At 41.8% G+C, this 16,630-nt stretch overlaps 2 protein-coding genes and 1 long non-coding RNA gene across 6 annotated transcripts; 2 read left to right on the forward strand and 1 right to left on the reverse strand.

The window, feature by feature from the left end:
• Positions 1-29: 29 nt before the first annotated feature.
• On the reverse strand, positions 30-2,508 carry LOC110190339 (LETM1 domain-containing protein 1). Of its 2 annotated transcripts, none has more exons than XM_020960738.2 (4): positions 1,556-2,508; positions 876-1,496; positions 535-823; positions 30-480 (listed from the first exon to the last, which is right to left on the reverse strand). In XM_020960738.2, the coding sequence occupies exons 1-4, from the start codon at positions 1,669-1,671 to the stop codon at positions 142-144; spliced, it is 1,365 nt and encodes a 454-aa protein (XP_020816397.2). In that variant the 5' UTR covers positions 1,672-2,508; the 3' UTR covers positions 30-141. The 2 variants fall into 2 exon arrangements, with proteins under 2 accessions (XP_020816397.2, XP_020816396.2); XM_020960737.2 differs by having other exon boundaries at positions 876-1,499; positions 1,556-2,182.
• LOC110190338 (uncharacterized) lies at positions 2,488-16,629 on the forward strand. 3 transcript variants are annotated; one of them, XM_020960736.2, is made up of 6 exons: positions 2,488-2,783; positions 7,968-8,535; positions 13,075-13,236; positions 13,994-14,201; positions 14,259-14,454; positions 14,590-16,629. In XM_020960736.2, exons 2-6 carry the CDS (start codon positions 8,344-8,346, stop codon positions 14,780-14,782), a joined length of 951 nt encoding a protein of 316 aa, XP_020816395.2. In that variant the 5' UTR covers positions 2,488-2,783; positions 7,968-8,343; the 3' UTR covers positions 14,783-16,629. The 3 variants fall into 3 exon arrangements, with proteins under 3 accessions (XP_020816395.2, XP_086689775.1, XP_086689776.1); XM_086833649.1 differs by having other exon boundaries at positions 2,489-2,714; XM_086833650.1 differs by lacking the exon at positions 2,488-2,783 and adding an exon at positions 4,098-4,734.
• LOC147643548 (uncharacterized) lies at positions 15,083-16,629 on the forward strand. The gene has a single exon (XR_015271890.1). It is a non-coding gene; the product is annotated as an uncharacterized LOC147643548 (long non-coding RNA).
• Position 16,630: the final 1 nt, after the last annotated feature.

Consider the following 16,630-nt stretch of genomic DNA (forward strand, 5'->3'; position numbering starts at 1 on the left):
TTATCGGTTTCTAAAAGGGGAAGCCTCTGTTTGGTTTCAACAGTTTTATTTGCTCTCAAGAAACAAAAGTGATCTTAACAGTCCAATCTTTAAAGCAGTCTAGAAAATATAGCACGAACAACCTAGCCGAGCACCAGGTGCTCAGGGATTGCATTTCCCATAGATGGTCTTCCAGTTGTTGGGGTGGTTGTAGCCCAGCAAGATGGGCAGGTGTAGGAACAGCGTGATATGCTCGCCCTGTATCGACGTAGACACCTTGACCCATTTTCGGAGCCAGTCGATCATCTCCTCGTTGCTCATACCGTCCGGATTCAGGCCGCGCAGGTAACAGGAGTAGCGCAACGAAGCAGGGGTCAAATTGTGGACTCCGCCTTCGCGGTTGATGGCCTGGTCCATGTAGTGTACCAGAAAGGCGTGCTCGTGCAGCCGATGGCGCTTGAATATGCTGCCCGGCAGGCCATGCAGGTTGATTAGGTTTCTCTGCAACAAAAGGAATAAGTAGCTGGACTATTCGGTGCTCCGACCAACACCTACGACGTGTTTTCGCGGCATTCCGAGCAACGAGTAAGGCCCATCGGCAAATATGTCCCTGACGTCAATTAGCATCTCCGGCGTCGGATGCGTACCACTACCTAGCTGACCCAAGATGTCAGCGAAGGCTGAATGCTTGGGGTGCTTGACCGTCGCCTTGAGCTTGGCCTGCAGGCAGCGGAAGACGGCCTTGTTGTAGGACAAACGTCGCTTTATGTAGTAACTCTGAAACTCGCAGCGCTGCTGCAAGGTCCAGAAGTGGGCAGTGAGAAAGGTGCGCGGGTACCAAAAGCTGTGGAGTACAAGTTTTAGTTTAAATACACTCCCTACACTCTGCATCTTACACGAGGGGAAAGAAGGCGTAGCCCACCATGGGCAGGGAGCAACCAATCAGAGCCGGTGCAACCTTCATCATGTCCCGCGGCATTTGCATGTACAGCTCCAGTTCCTGGCGATTCAGCGCCCGGATACCCTGCGGCGAGTCGTTTGCAATGCGGGCTATCTTCAAGAAACGCTTCATGTCACTGAAGAAGTCCTTGACGCCGTCGAAGAACACCCGGTACAGCTGCATGGCCTTGGGGAAGTTCTTCTCGAGGACCTTGTCATAGTTTTTTACGTAGTTAAAGTAGCGGGTGAAAATATAGTCCTGCATGTTGTCCCGCATCTGTTCCCGCTTCGATTTGATCGTGTCCGGCTCCTTTCGCTTCTCATCCGGCGTCTTCATGTCTTGCGGCGGCTGCGGCGGCGAATGGCTTTTGCTACTACTGCGGCTGCTCTGCTCGGTCTTTGGCTTCTCGATGGAAGTGTTGGCATCCCAGCCCGTCTCATAGATGGCCTTGCCCACGCTGGTTATCTCGGCGGCTACATTTCGCTTGATCTGCGCCGGAGCCGCGGGAGCGGGCTTCGTGGAGAACTGCCTTCCCTGATGTGGTTGAAGACGGCACAATGCTCTCTGCCGGTTATCGCTGCTAAGTGGTAATTGAATTTTAATGCCGATTGCTAATTAGGACGGCGGTGCTCTCACCTGGCAGTCGTGGCTGTGGTGGTGAGGGTACACAGGTGTAACAACCGCCGACGATCTTGGGGCCAGAATATCGCCGGACCCTGGGCAAATCGGGCCACGCGCAAAGCCAACGCCATTCCGGTCTCTAACTGTGACCTCTCCGACCAGAAACCCCGAACAGGCTCGCCTTGTTACGCAACCGGCGACGCCGATGCAGGAGCTCGCCCGCAACAACTTTAATTACAGGATTAAATAATTTCACATGCAATGCGAGTTCTCCGTTTCGTCGACAGTGTGACCAAATCTGCCGAATACAGGGCCAATGCGCCCATTTACGAAATGGTTTTTTTCGGCTGCGTTTTGAATCAAGGATTTCAAGGATAATTTGTATATAGATTTTGTGATTGTAATGCTTCAAATGGGCACTATAGTGGGCATTATACGCAAACTACACAGCACCGTTTATGTTTTGTGGAGAGTCTTGCTGCCAGCGCTGCCACCTATCGAGCCTTGACTGGCAGTGCTGCCAAACTCCAAAGTGGCAACACTAGAACCAAGTGCGCAGAATTTTAAAATTTTGAAAGATTCGTCTTATAAATAATAAAAATTTTAATAATGGACTTTCCTACAACATTGTCAAAAAGAGACAAAAAATTCTGAAAACGTTTTTTGCTTTAAAAAAGAACTGTGTAAACCCTTAAACTGCGGTTTTAGTAAGACTAAAACTTATTGCTCCCTTTAGCTACATAAATCTTTAATCTGATTTTAATTTTAAATAGACTCCGCTGCAAAATTAGTACAATACAAAGGAAACAATAAGGTCCAGTATAATTTTTTGTTGAGAAAAAATTTCAGATTTCAAAGCTTGGCGGCTTTTCCCCAGCAGCTGCGCATTGCGAGTCCGTGAGACAGAGACTATCAGCTTGCAGCAGCTGCTGCTGGGAGAGAATCCCCGTTTCAGTCCACCCGGAGTCGTCTGTTGCGTCGGTTGCCTAGACACTTTTCCGTTTCCAAAACCGCGCGGCGTCTGGTGCGTTTGTTTTCGCCTCGTACTCTGTTAGATGCTGGCTGCAATCGAAAACAAGCAGGGTGAAGAGTGACGCGTGAGGGCAGCAATAAAAAGAAACCGCAGCGGCAGCACGAGGAGAAATTAAGCTCAGGCGGAGGCTACGTAAAAACCGTAACTAATCAGCGGGCCATCAATGGCGGCCACTTTTGGCCATTTTGTGGCATAAGCGGAAACGGAAATGTGCGTTGCTTGTTTGGCAGCGTGAGAACTAAAGTGTTGGGGGGGGGTCTCTGTGGGAGGGGCAAAAAGTGGGCGCCAAGACCTTCAGAGGGAAATTGTAAAACTTAGCGCGTGTCCAACTCGCTTGACTTCCCGTTTGTGTCAACCTGGAAAAGGCGGACAAAGTCACCAGAAAGACACTCTCTAATGTCTGTTTCTAACTGTTCAAGTATATATACATATATCTACATGTATATGTCTTATTTTGTGGTGTACATAACAGTGCGTGTGCGTCTACACTTGAACAAAATCTAACCAGAAACTGTTGTTGACTAAAAATATGGAAATAAATTACAGTATACGTTTTGTATGAAGGGGAAGAAAATAATTTTTATGAATAAGAAAATAAAACTTAAACGAGGCTAATTTATCAAATCTGTGTACATGGTGTTGTTGATTTCAAATCAATGAAATTAGTTAAGTTCCAGAATGCAAGAATTTGCTTAGTGTACGCTTGTTTTTCTGCTTAGCTTCTGTGCGATTTATTTATCTGCCACAGGATAGCACAGGACATGTGTATACCTAGCTAGCTGGAATGGCTTCAGTTACACTATTGACACAAAACGCAAACACATTACCAGGATAGTTGAGCGCCCCGTTCCATCCCGTCCCGTCCCGTATAATCATAAAAATAGAACTCACTGAAAGCCATAAATACACAAAGTTTACTTGAAAAAACGTCAATAATTCGTGGAGGCGACCACCCGTTGAGTTAGCCCCGAAAGGGTCCTTGGCCAAGCCACACACAATTTGAAAACCAGAAGCAGCAGCAAGTTCAAGGTGCCGATGATACACCATTAAGGCAATATTCCCACGCCTTGTCTTCGAGCGACCCGACGCGTTCGGTGGGATTACATAAAGTGCCAATCTAGCCATCAGAATTGGTTATTTATGGAAATTTCCCGACCGGTGGCAGTCAATTCGATATGGATTCCGCTTTATTGAATTGCTCGGCTACGGGTTGCACTTTATGAATATTTCAATTTAATACATTCCCATTCCGCTGGGTCATGAGAAAACAATTTCGCCGGATTACTCGGCAGAATCTTTGGTATGGACACACAATTGGGCGAAATGGAAATAGAAGCAAGGCCATCTTGAGATGATATCACGCTGTAAACTTTAAGTTTGAAGCTGAAGCAGGAATCATGGGAAACTCGCAGTCATTTTATATGGGCTATTTTATATATTTACTATTCAGTATAAATATGAATTTATTTTATTATTATATCGTGTAGTTACAATTAAGCCTTTTTGTGCTATTCTGCAAATCAGCAAGCGTGGCTGGCTCTGTTACTAATTAAAAGGGGCAACTGCATGAGATTCTCCCGGTATCGTATAATTAAATTAAGCTTTGTCGGCTTTCCCGGCGACAAAAGTTCGACACCATTAATTGCGCGGCGTGGAAAAAGCGGGGAAAATTCAGTCGACAATCAATAAAGTCAACACGAAACGGAAAATCGTGGCAGATGCCTAATTGGCCTGTGCAACAGCGGGGTGCCAAGCAGCTCAGACAGAAACTATGACAACAATTAGCATAAACGACAAACAGACGACATCCAGTCAACTAAGTGGTAGCAATCGCAATCACTTTTCAGCTAAATGGAACTTCTTTAGCCTTCCGTTTTGCCGTTCAACCGTTTGGCTGCTATAAAGTTAATCATACGCACCGTTGAACCGCAGCCAATTCCATTACATGGAGCCATTGCAGTGCCAACAGCTAATACACACGGGTACACACACCGTGAAAAACAAATACTGGCACAGGAAACAGAACACGGAGAACCGGGCAGTTGTCGCGCGCGGAAAATCGAGAATTGTCTTGGCTCGACCGTGAAAAGTGTTGTAATAGCTTGAGGTTGAGGGTTATATTCAATTTGTTGGGACTGCTCAGTGCTAATGCTGAACACATGTAAGTACACGGCACAAGTGTATGAAATTAGGGTTCACGAGATTTTTGCAAGGCATTTTAACAATCCCAAGAAAGTTCTTGCTTGCATTTTATTTGCTGGACTTAGAAAGAGAACATTAAAGTTTACACTCCTATAACCTTTATTTATTTATTTAGAAACCTTTTAAGGAAATTCAATTCAAACTGACTTGGAAAAACTTAGCTTCCTCGTATGACAATATTGTTTTAATGATTAAATTTTAAGCAAAAAGTTGTAGTCTTATATGACCAGCGACTTAGAAGGTCAGGGGCTTCGGTCTTGTAGTAACATTTCCTTATGGCAGGAAATCTAAGCTGTACCCTCATCGATCTAGACTTTTCTTGTTCAATTTTGTAAATTCATAGCTCGAATGCCTTAATGCCCACACAGAGAGAGAAGGTGGCGACAATGGCAAACGACGATGGCGAAAAAATGCAAAGCACGCGAAAATGCGTTTAAAAGTGGGCACAGCTTGTGGAGGTACTATTTGTCCAGGGTGCGGGTTGCAGGAATCCGGGTCTGAGTCCTGGCTTCTGGCCTCTGTCTTCTGGCCGGGTATGTAAATTCACTCCCGAGCTTTCGCCACACAAGTAAAACAACAAACAACAGCACCGAGCTGCGGTGAGTGTGAGTGACAGCCTGGCAGACACCTTGTCAATGTCTTGCGGCTACGAATAACCCCAGTCCGGATCCCCCTGTCCCCGGAATCTCGGGATTCCATGAGCTGCCAAGCAGTGCCAGGCACGGAGGGAAAGAGTTGGCCCTTTTCGAAGGTCTTTTTTATTAAATAAACTATAGAAAAACTGCAGAAATTACTTTTAAATGCATTTGATTAGGATTCACTATGATATCATAGAGTTTATTATTAAAAAATGTTTATTACCAAAAAATTAGTATTGAATATGTTTTTACAATCTAATTTCTAAACTTGTCAAGCAGTTTTTCCTGTGTAAAAAATGCAGTCAAAGAAACACAAACAACGGCAACAATGACAACAGGCGAGGAGCAAGCCAAGTGGCAACAGCACAGCTGACTGACTTTTTGCATATACTAAGGTGTTTTCCTATTTCACTTTTTTGTTCCTCCTTTTTTACTTATGGCTGTGGAGGCACAAGTTTAACACGTCTGCTGCCTTTGTTTTTTGGGCCTTGAATGCGCCGCGGGTGTTGCTTTAATGAATGTGCTATGCTGATGCATTTCTTTGGCAAATTGCGAATGCAAAAAGTGTTGCCTACCTTTCAGGGCCCCAGGGAGCGTTCTGAATATTCACTCGGAATGGGATTATTTGCAAATTAGCGAATAGCCAAGTCTAATTATCCTGGAAATTATTACAACTATTTTAAATACACATTCGACTAAGCTGAAATTAAAGACAACCACGGTTGTAGTATGGTTATTTCAAATTACATTTAGATGCAAATTTCCCCTCCACTGTAGTGGAATTATGTGTTATTAGTTTAGAAGTTCACATGAAACCTAATAATGCTTTCATTTTAGAACATTCTCTGATTCTCCTGTTAAAAACCTAAAACAAAATTTCTGAAAATTAACTTCAAAAGCAGATTATAACACTTCCTCTCAGGCAACAAGATGCAAAGTGCAAAAAAGTGCAAAAAAGGGGAAATTAATTCCTATCATTAAAAACTTTTCAGCAAAAAAAAGTTTTGACAGCCTCCATTAACTTTATTTACTACTTATAGTTTTTAAATGAAGCGCAAAATAATTGTTGTTGAAAGGCAACCTGAACGGAAATAATGAAACAAAGAAATAGTTGTATTTCCGTTTAAGCTATCAAAAGTTAAACATAAAGAGCTTCTGCGGAATTTTTAATGATTTTTACTGTTATTTAAAATATGTCATAACTGAAACTACAAAAAAAAAAACTCATTTCAGTTGAATTAATTAAAATTACCATGAAAATAGGAAACATTTAATGGAAAGCAAATTCTGAAAATAGCTTCGTTTACATTTAAAAATGATTATTTTTATGCTTAATTACGAATATGACGAACAAAGAATGCCAGATGCCAGAAAGTAAATTAAATCATTATCAGAGGGAAATAAAAATCTGGTTTAAGCTTATAACAAATTGATATTTAATTGAGTAGCTATTTTTAAACAAGTTCTTTTTGAGTCAATAAATATTCAAATGATCAATCAATCATGGATTATACAAGGATATGTCAGACGAGTGCATTAAAAGTCTCGTGGAAATCCATAAAAATGTATATTTAATTCAATTGCAATTCACAGGGGGGCAAAAATCAAAAACCACACCGCAATCCGCACACATTTCAACAGTCACTTCAAGCAGAGCTAATCCATCGTCAGTAAATTTTTGGAGAGCTCCTGGGGACTCCATTAAACTGTCCAAAAATCGATTCCCTGCGGCTTTTCCACCTGCAGCGCCATAAACATCATGGCCCACTTGTGCGGGGCCAGATTTGCAGGAGGACACTGCAACATAGATAACCATTTCCATTTGTTAATTATGTATGCAGGCTGGAAAATGTTCTTGCCCAAACAAGGGCCATTGATGGAGGGGACGAGTGGGCTTTAAGGGGTCCAGAAGGGATACTGCGGATGGATGCTGTGTCGCCCAAAGGAAGAGCAAAGCAAATGCAGTCAAGCGCAAGAGGCAAATAAAGGCTCAAGAAGTTAAACCAGCCAGCTCAAGTATGTGCCATATAAACCATTCAAACACAGACACACCCAGAGTCAGGGGCGTACTTATTTCTGGAGAAGGGTCTTAGAAAGCCTTGTAAGTTTGAAGAAGTAAGAAATTAAGTTAAACACAACACTAGAAAAAAAACTGTAGGAAAATTAATACTAATAAGAGTAAACCATATCAGTTCACTTTCATTTTTCTTTCATTAAAAAACGCATTATTAAGAATAATCCCCCTTTTATTGAAACCACCCATAACGATTATAACATGTTGCTCTAGTCTCCGTTTTGCCACCGATTTGTCGGCTCAATGCACACAGACTTTGGTGGCTGAAAAGCGCTTGAGATTGTTGCCATGTCGAGGAGGTTATGCTAAAATTGTGCCTGAAAAGCTAATGGTTACAGTGGGGGACAAGTCAGAGGCGGGTTGGATGCACACACCACTTACGTGGCGCTGAGCGCGGGAAATTGAATTAAGTTTTCATTTAGCAAATAACTTGGAGCGGCCACAGTTTGTACAAATTGCATTATTTATTGCATTTTGCAGAGGCCACCCGTCCCGACCCCAAATAAACAATCATCACATAAATACGTAATCAACAAGCGACTTCCCTTTCCCCAAAAAAGACGAAGAGAGAGAGAATCCTTGGCTGGTAGCCAGCGCCACCCATCCAAAGAATGTAAAGCCGGAGTGGCAGCAGGAGCAACACGGACATCCTGGGAGGAGGCGGAGGAGGCCAAAGTGTGAGTGAAGCGATGTGAAGGCAAAGCATTTTGCAATATTAAAGCACAGCGCGAGGAGGACGAGTGTACCTGTTGCCGGCAGGACAAAACAGAGGAGGCGCCGAAACAGGGTCGGGTGAAAGGATAGCCAGCCAGCTGAAAGCCAGTTGAAAGGGCAAAAACCCGTGCTCGTCGCAACAATGGCCGTAAATGTGCTGGACTACGATCACTTTGCCATTAGTGCCATTGTGGTGGGCAGCCTGCAGCTGTTCTTCTTCCTGGTCAACTCCATGCTCCACATGGACAAGCTGACGGACTTTGCCGGCGGCGTCAATTTCATCATCATCTCGCTGCTCACGTTTTTCCTCGGCCAAATCGATCGACCCTCGAAGGTGAGTGGAAATTAAATAATAAAAGAGTGTTATAATTTGTAAAAAGTCTTGTTATCTTTAAATTAAGATTATAGAATTAATTATTACATTCAGATACTTTTACACTGCTTTCAACATTCGAAACATATCTCGCGCAACTCTGATAAAAATAATAAAATATTCCTGAAATACGTTTTCTGACAATTAAGGTTATTGGGAAAAGATATATGATTGGTATTCCACTTGTAAAGTAAATAACATAATTGGCAACTACGCTTTTGCCAAAAAATCCCGCCAACACTTTGGTGTATTTTCTTTATATTTATATAGAAAAAGTTTAAAGAGAATAATAATATTATTATTACTAATCTAAATAATAATAATTAATAAAAACAAATATTAAAGGTAATTAAAAAAATCAACAATCCTGGAAATAACCATTGCAATTCACTAATGCAAATTCTACAATAATACAACAGCCAAATTATAATTTATTGCAATATCAGATGCTCGAAGGCAATAAAGTTTAAAATATCCATAAATAACAAATATGTATCTATATTAAAAGGACAAAAAAAACTCATTCGGTCGGAATTTTATATTTATTTGATTCAGTAACGAAGCCGAAGTTAATATACTCTTGCAGTTTGCTAATGAATTATAGGATAGAATCGGAAAGCAATCAAAACTAAGCTAAACATTTTCGCATTCTTAAAATCAATATTTATCGAGATGAATTTGACAAATTTTTTTAAGAAATCATAGTTTAAAAAACCCATAACTCAGCCATCTTATCATTAATTTTAATTTGGAAAGCTTTTAATTATGGTAATAATTCTGCATAATTTAACGATGTAAGCCCATATAAAAATTTGAAAAAATGTGTAAATTTTAAATATAATATGAATTAGAACTGAGATATGTAGCTAGGTTGACTCTACTGATGATGCTGATTAAGACTATATATGATTTGTAGGGTCGGTAAAGACTCCTTCACAGCATTAAAAGCTTTTGACTATAATTATAATACCCTTTAAACAGAACTTTTTCTTACAGAAAAAATAAAAAGAAATAATACAAATTAACAAAATTTGTAGCTGTGTCAGTCGATAGGTTTCATTGTTTTGCATATTATTTTCACAAAATGCAATCTTCTAAACTTTAAACGTGGCCATAAACATGTCACCCAACTGAGCGTGAAGGGTTGCTAGGGGCCAAGGGCTGGCAGGATGGCTGGGTGGCTGGGTGGCTGGGTGGTGGTTTCGGCTGCTGACATTGAAAACTGAGCTTCGCATACGCACACATTAACATCAGAGCAGAGGCAAAAACATCCATTGCCGACAAACAAAAGGTTACGCCCATCGAGGCCCACATTGCGCTGTTGTTCCTTGTTGTGTTCGCCGCCTGTGTGTTCCATGTCGTATTTGTTGCCATATCTGTGCCGCTGTTGCCGTGGCAGCTGTAGAGCTGGAGAGCTCGGCTGTGGCATGACCTTGGCATCGTGAGGGTCCTCAATCCGCCTGTCGGCGTGTCCTTCCGCCAGCCTAACACGCTGCCTAAGCAGCTAACTAACGCTATTTGCGGGCAGCTTGAAGGCGATTGCTCCGGCAGGTCGGAGATTTCCCACAATTTTCAATTAATTAATCTGCCTTGATGGCCACTTTTGTAATTTTCCCTGTCATTAGCAAGGCATTCCTGGATAGAATGATGTTACCTGTCAGTCCTGTGTAAGCCTGGGGCTCTTTAATTAATATTTTAAGCGGAATTTCAAGGGAGAATTGGAGAACTTAATTAACTTGATTAAGAATATAAATAAAGAGATATTAAAGTCGCATTCTTCAAGTTAAATGTGCCACAAAAAGGTACTTGGTTGAAAATATATAAAGTTATATTTAAATTCTCTTAAAAAATCCCTATGTTTTGGCTACTCATTTTCTTCTTAAATACTTAAACTCTGGTGTTGACAGTTGCCTTGGGTATAAGTCATCAATGGAAAACCCATAGTTAACAAGGCAAAAATAAATGAATTATTTTGTTTCCAATTTTCTTTTGTTGTCAGTTTACGCCTGGAGGAAATGATATTTATCTTAATTGCTGACACTTTGGAATAAATTAATATTTCATAGATTTTAATTATGATTGCTGCACTTTGTTAATGGAGAATAATTTGAGATAAATCAAAAAGTTAACAATGTTAAATACCATTTATGACACGTATCAGCTGTTGGCCAATTTGTAATATTTTTGTATTAATTTATTTGTATAATTTAAAATCATACAGAGTATGGGATACTTCATAAACCAATAATAAAAATAGTATTAACATTAATAGTAAAATATCTGTCGAAACTTAAACCACTTTAATGAAAAGTTGGCAAAATTATTAATAATATTATTTAAATGAAAATAATGTACGTTTAAAGTCCTCTGAAAGCATTTTATCCTTTCCAAAAACTTTACTTTAAATGCTGACACATAATTGCTAAAAGTAGATGGTTTATTCTTAATCACACCTATTGAGCTCCCTTAAAAACATTACTTTAATTGGAATATTGCAAGAGAGCATATTATAGTTTAATATGTTTGATGCAAAGCAAAGCCCGTAAAAGCTTTAGTTTCAGTTTCCATTTCTCCACTTTTCCATTTTCCATTTAACGCCCACAATAGTATCGATTCACTCAATAGCCCATGAAAGCTTGTTAAAGGGCTTATACCAATTTGGCCAGCAAATTGAGAAATAAATTCACATCTATCTGCTGATATTGTAGTTGTTTCTGTCCTGGTCACAGCACATACAAAAAACAACAAACAAACAAATAACTAAGTGGCAGAAATTGCACACGCAAGAATTTCATTGCGGACACGCTTTGCATTTATGTTCAATTAATTTTCAGTGCCACAAATTTGTGACTTGTGACAATAGAGCAAAACGCAGAATGCATTAAATTCAATATCGATCGTCGATTAAATTTAAATGGCTGTCAGCTGCCAGCTGAATTGAGTTGGCAATGAAAAATGTTTTCCTTTAAAGAGAGAGAGAGAGAGAGGGCGGCGGGCGAACGATGCGCCGTCGGGCGGAAGCGGAAGTGCTGCCATTGCTTGTGGCTGTTGTTGCTTGTTCGGTTCGCTGTGTGTCGGTGCGGTGTCTGTGTGTCCGTGCCATAAAAATGCTTTACTGCCGCCGTATGCAGTCGCCTGGCTATGGTTTATCGCCGTTCAGTCTCGCTTAATAAATCGAGCGATAAAATGGCTCGAGACCCGGCTGAATGGCAGCTCAATCAAACTACAGCAAAATAGGCAATCATGTCCGCCTCGCCGTACGACAAACCCATTAAACTATCAGCCGGGGCGCACTCAATAAATTGCCGGGCCCGGCCTCAACGTATCCTCGCCATGACCTCATCCTCCAGGAGTGACTTTGGCTGCGGTTACGGTCATGAGCAGCCTGAGCTGCCATTGACAAAGCAATTTAACAATTTTTCCCTGCATTTTTCATGAGCCTTTGTCGAGGAGGGGCGGCCACTCCTCCGTGCGAAATGCATTTCTGATTCCATTTTGCCGCTCGCTCAATGCCGTTTATAAATATGCAAAGTGCACAGTCCGGGACTCATTCATTATTGAACCAACTCAAACCCGTCAGTCCACTCATCCATGGACGCGCTGGTCTCGATCCCCGCCAGCTGCTGCCCCGTGGTCACTTCAAGAGGGAAGGGCAGTTGAAAGCATAGAGCCGCCGCCTGCACTCGTGCGTGCTTCGCTTTATTTATGCAAAATTTGCATGACCACCGAAAGTGGTTTCGTAAAATAAAACATCACAAGAACAATTCTCCACTGACGCTGCAAAAATATACCAGTAAATTCGTGCGAATTGCTCGTTGGCCAAGTGAAATTTTGTACGTTTTTCTTTTTGGCGGAAACGGGGACGACTTCCTAGATACCCTAGATACCAGATACCAGGACGAAAATGCCTTTGTTATGGCGGATACAGGTGCTAGAATAGTTACGAGAGAGACTTCCTCCTCCCCAAGGCAACGGCCTCAGCCTTGAACTCGAACCACTAAATGTTTATTGCGATGCCGACGTGATCCGCACACTCCCACACAACACATTTATTGCCAAAATAAAATTCCGCAAAAAAGATATTCAGCAACCTGAGACCGCATTTCAGAGGGATTGGGAATTTAATATTCTGACATCGAGAAAACAGCACAGGTTTGAAAAGTTACTTTATTTTAGTCATGAGTAAAAAAGGGTAGTGCTGGTGCAGGTTTAACATGATAAGATTTATGTTGGCCAACACTAATACTTAACATTGTTAGAAGAAAAAGGAGAATATATTATTAAACTATTACAAAATTAATCAAATTCCTGCTCAAGTGAAGTCTAAACGAAATGAAAGAAAGCCTCAATATCATTAGTAACCCATACTAACCGATCTTAAAATATATCTAGTTTTAACTAATAATCATAGGTCTCTTATTTATTCATTATTTAAATATAAATACCTTAAAAATAATTAATAATCTTACCATTATCAATCCTCTCCCTTTCTAAATCCAGGCCTACGACAGTCGCCAGCTGATGGTGACCCTCTTTGTCTGTTTGTGGGGCGCTCGACTCTCCGGATATTTGCTCTACAGGATTGTCAAGCTGGGCCGTGACAAGCAGTTCGAGGATACCCGCCGCAACATCATACGCTACGCGGTCTTCTGGACATTCCAGGTGAGAGAGCAGGTGTACATGCATATAAAAATATATATAAATGAACAGGCGGGGGGCACGAGGTTAGGGCAATCAGTTGCGTCAGCCAGTTTTCAATTTCGCTCTCAATGACAGAGCCTTCAACTTGGAGGTGGAAAATCAATCAAACTATCACTAATTGACACGTGCGCAAAGGTTGTGAATATTTCATATTTCAGCACTTGTCGTCCACCCAAACTTGGCCCCATGCAAATGTCAGCGTCAGCAGACCGGTCTCCATGTGATTCTGGCCCAGAGCAGCAACAACCACCCGCACCCAAACCCACATTCAGACCAACAATTAAAACGCCATTCTCTGTGGCAGAATGACATGACACATGTGGGCGACGCCTGCTAAACGTTGTTGGGGTGGTGGGTGAGATGGGTGGTGGTCTGGTGATGATCCAGGGTATGAAAGTGGTGGACGACTGCAGTCCGTCCTTCGTGGCGTGCTGCATGTGGCATGTTCCGCCATCGTTTTGTCTGAATTTATTTCCCATTTCACCCGAATTTCAATCACTTGTTGCCAGTTGAAACAGAGCCAATTTGAGAAATCGGTGTGAAGTGCACTGAATCAAGGCATCATTGAGCTTTATAGACATGCATTTTTCAGGTTTATAAAAACATTAAAGTAATAAATTTAATTGAAGAGCATTTGGGAGTTGTATTATTATAATCGAAGGCCTAAATTAGCATTAAGCAACAATTATATCTTATAACATTCTCTTCCCTATCTTAGGCCGTGTGGGTTTACATTGTGTCACTGCCTGTAATAATTATCAACTCGCCGCGCCACTCACAACCACATGCTCCCAAGACCATGACCACACTGGACTCCACGGGCACGGGTATGTTTATTGTGGGTTTGCTGGCGGAGACCTACGCGGATCTGCAGAAGTTCTCGTTTCGCCAGGATCCGGCCAATCAGGGCAAGTTCTGCAACGATGGTGAGCTCTTAACTATAATTGGTTTCTGTGCAATCTTTAAATAGCAATCTCTTAAAGGCTTGTGGAGCGTGTCACGGCATCCCAACTACTTTGGTGAGGTGGTCATCTGGTGGGGCATCTTTGCCATATCGCTGAACGTAATCAGCGGCCACGAGTGGGTGGCAATTGCATCGCCAATTTTTACAACAATGATCATTCTCTTCCTGTCCGGGATTCCGTTGAGAGAGCGAAGTGCCGATGAGAAGTACAAAGAGTAAGTTACATTAAGTACTTATAATCAATTCATTAGACATTCATTACATTAAAAAAATTTAAGTGTATTGTACTATTAAATACCTTCAAAAATGTAATAAGAATATTTCTTATTTTATTCCCTCAACATCTACAGTCAGCTGGAGTACCGAAAGTACAAGGCCTCCACGTCACCGCTGATTCCAGTGCCGCCTGCCGTCTATGTGGAGGTGCCCAGTGCCCTGAAGTTCATCCTGTGCTGCGAGTTCCCCATCTACGACTCAATGCGTATCCAGAAGGACCTTAGTCCCTACTCGCTCTCTATAGCACGCTCGCATTCGCACATCTAGCAGTCAGTGGCCCACTCCAGCAGTGCCCATGCTGGCGTGGGTCAGGTTCACACCCATACCCATTCCCAGGGCCACGGTCATCCCCAAACCCACTCGGGGGGCCAGTCAACGACGGGCCACTCGCTCCACAGGGGCCACTGCTACGGAGCCAACGGTGGTGATGCCGAAAGCCACCACAATTGCGGCGGGAGCTGCCGGAACGTGCACGTCAAGTCCAATCCGTATCAATGTGAGGCGGGCTACGGCCACTACCCGCTGCGCCACACGGACGACGAAGACACGGACGATGGGATCATCTACATGGCCCGCACCCACTACTTCCACGGCCAGAAGGAGCAGGAGCAGCACCTGGCAAAGGCGGCGGCCAAGTGCAGCTACCTGGCGGAGGAGGAGCTGGCCTCCGACTATGACGAGGACGTGCCGGCCATCGATCTCAGCAAGACCACCAGTGCGGAGAGCTTTGGCACCCGGGTGCAGACGGAGCAGGCTGTCAATGCCGATGGCCTGACCGTAACCGTGACCACGATTTTGTGATTGAAATTTTAAGATTGGTTTACGGGTTTTTACTACAAGGTGCGTGCAAAGGGGCAGACCACTGTGAGCACAAATGGGGCTTGGTTTTTGTGTATTTAAAAACTTGTTAAACTTTTTACTACAAATGGGGTTAAAAATACCTCATTCAATAGATAGTTTTTTCGAATTTTAAATAAGCTTTAAATAAGATCTTTAAATCGGATGGGATTTCAGTATATTACATTAAATTTCTTTAGTTTTTGTGTATTAGAATTTGAAAACTTAACATAAAGTCTATTAAACATAAATGAATAATAGGCAGGGAATATAGTTAACAAATAATATAGTAGGCATCCCCTTTTAAATTTCTTATTTTTCTTCTTTATTTTTTACAGTCTTCAGATCTCTCTATTGTAAATAATAAACTTTGTGCAACACCGCGAATGAGTGATAAGCTATATAATACCTTTATTAATTCCTAAAATATTGAATTGTCTTTCAAATTCCGTGAGAACTCTTCTAAGCATAAAATTCAATAACTGAGAAAAACCGAAATATGATTAACAAAAATTTGAAAACACTAAAATGAAAGCCTAAGTTTGAAATGCACACTTTGGTTGACCCTTTTGTACGTACCTGAAGCCTCGCTAAGGGCGAGCTGTGGGGGGATGGGATTTTTTGCTGACGAATGCCAAAGTACCGGGCAGTAGTACCAAGGATCATGGACTCATGGATACTCACAGCTGTATAACACTCTAGTCTCTATGCTATAATTGCTCAAATAACTAACGTGCCTCTTATGTGCTCTGCGCACCCTTAGATTGTTGCACTCTTTCAAAGTTTACGTAAACTCTAGTCTCTGTTGAACCCGAAAAATATATATTATATACATATGTATATCCCTGTATCAGCTACATATTTTCGTATCAAACACACACACCCACCAAACAAAAGGAATCGAATCTGAAGCCATTTAAACCGAAACATATCCAAAAGGCAACAGCAACTGCAACGGCAACCCAACCAAAAGGTCGATTTACATATACAAATCGTATTCAAAGTACAAGAATTGTTAGATCGAAGTGCTTAGAGGACGATATAGAAGGCGTTCGATAGCCATTGTTATTTTATATACTGGATTAACTACTCGTAATCGTAGTGGCTAAATGGAAATAAACACAATATGTATGTTACCAAAAATGTTCTCGATATGCGTACGTGTCGTCTGTGTCTAGTTTGTGTCTCAAATGTAAAGCAGTATTACCTAATGAACGAATTGTACCTAACTGATTATGCTGAGTATGTAAACTAATAAACGAAACAAAAGAAGGTCAC

The sequence above is a fragment of the Drosophila serrata genome, unplaced genomic scaffold (genome assembly GCF_035046125.1).
Source record: "Drosophila serrata isolate PLE 108 unplaced genomic scaffold, ASM3504612v1 contig_272, whole genome shotgun sequence".
NCBI lineage: Eukaryota > Metazoa > Arthropoda > Insecta > Diptera > Drosophilidae > Drosophila > Drosophila serrata.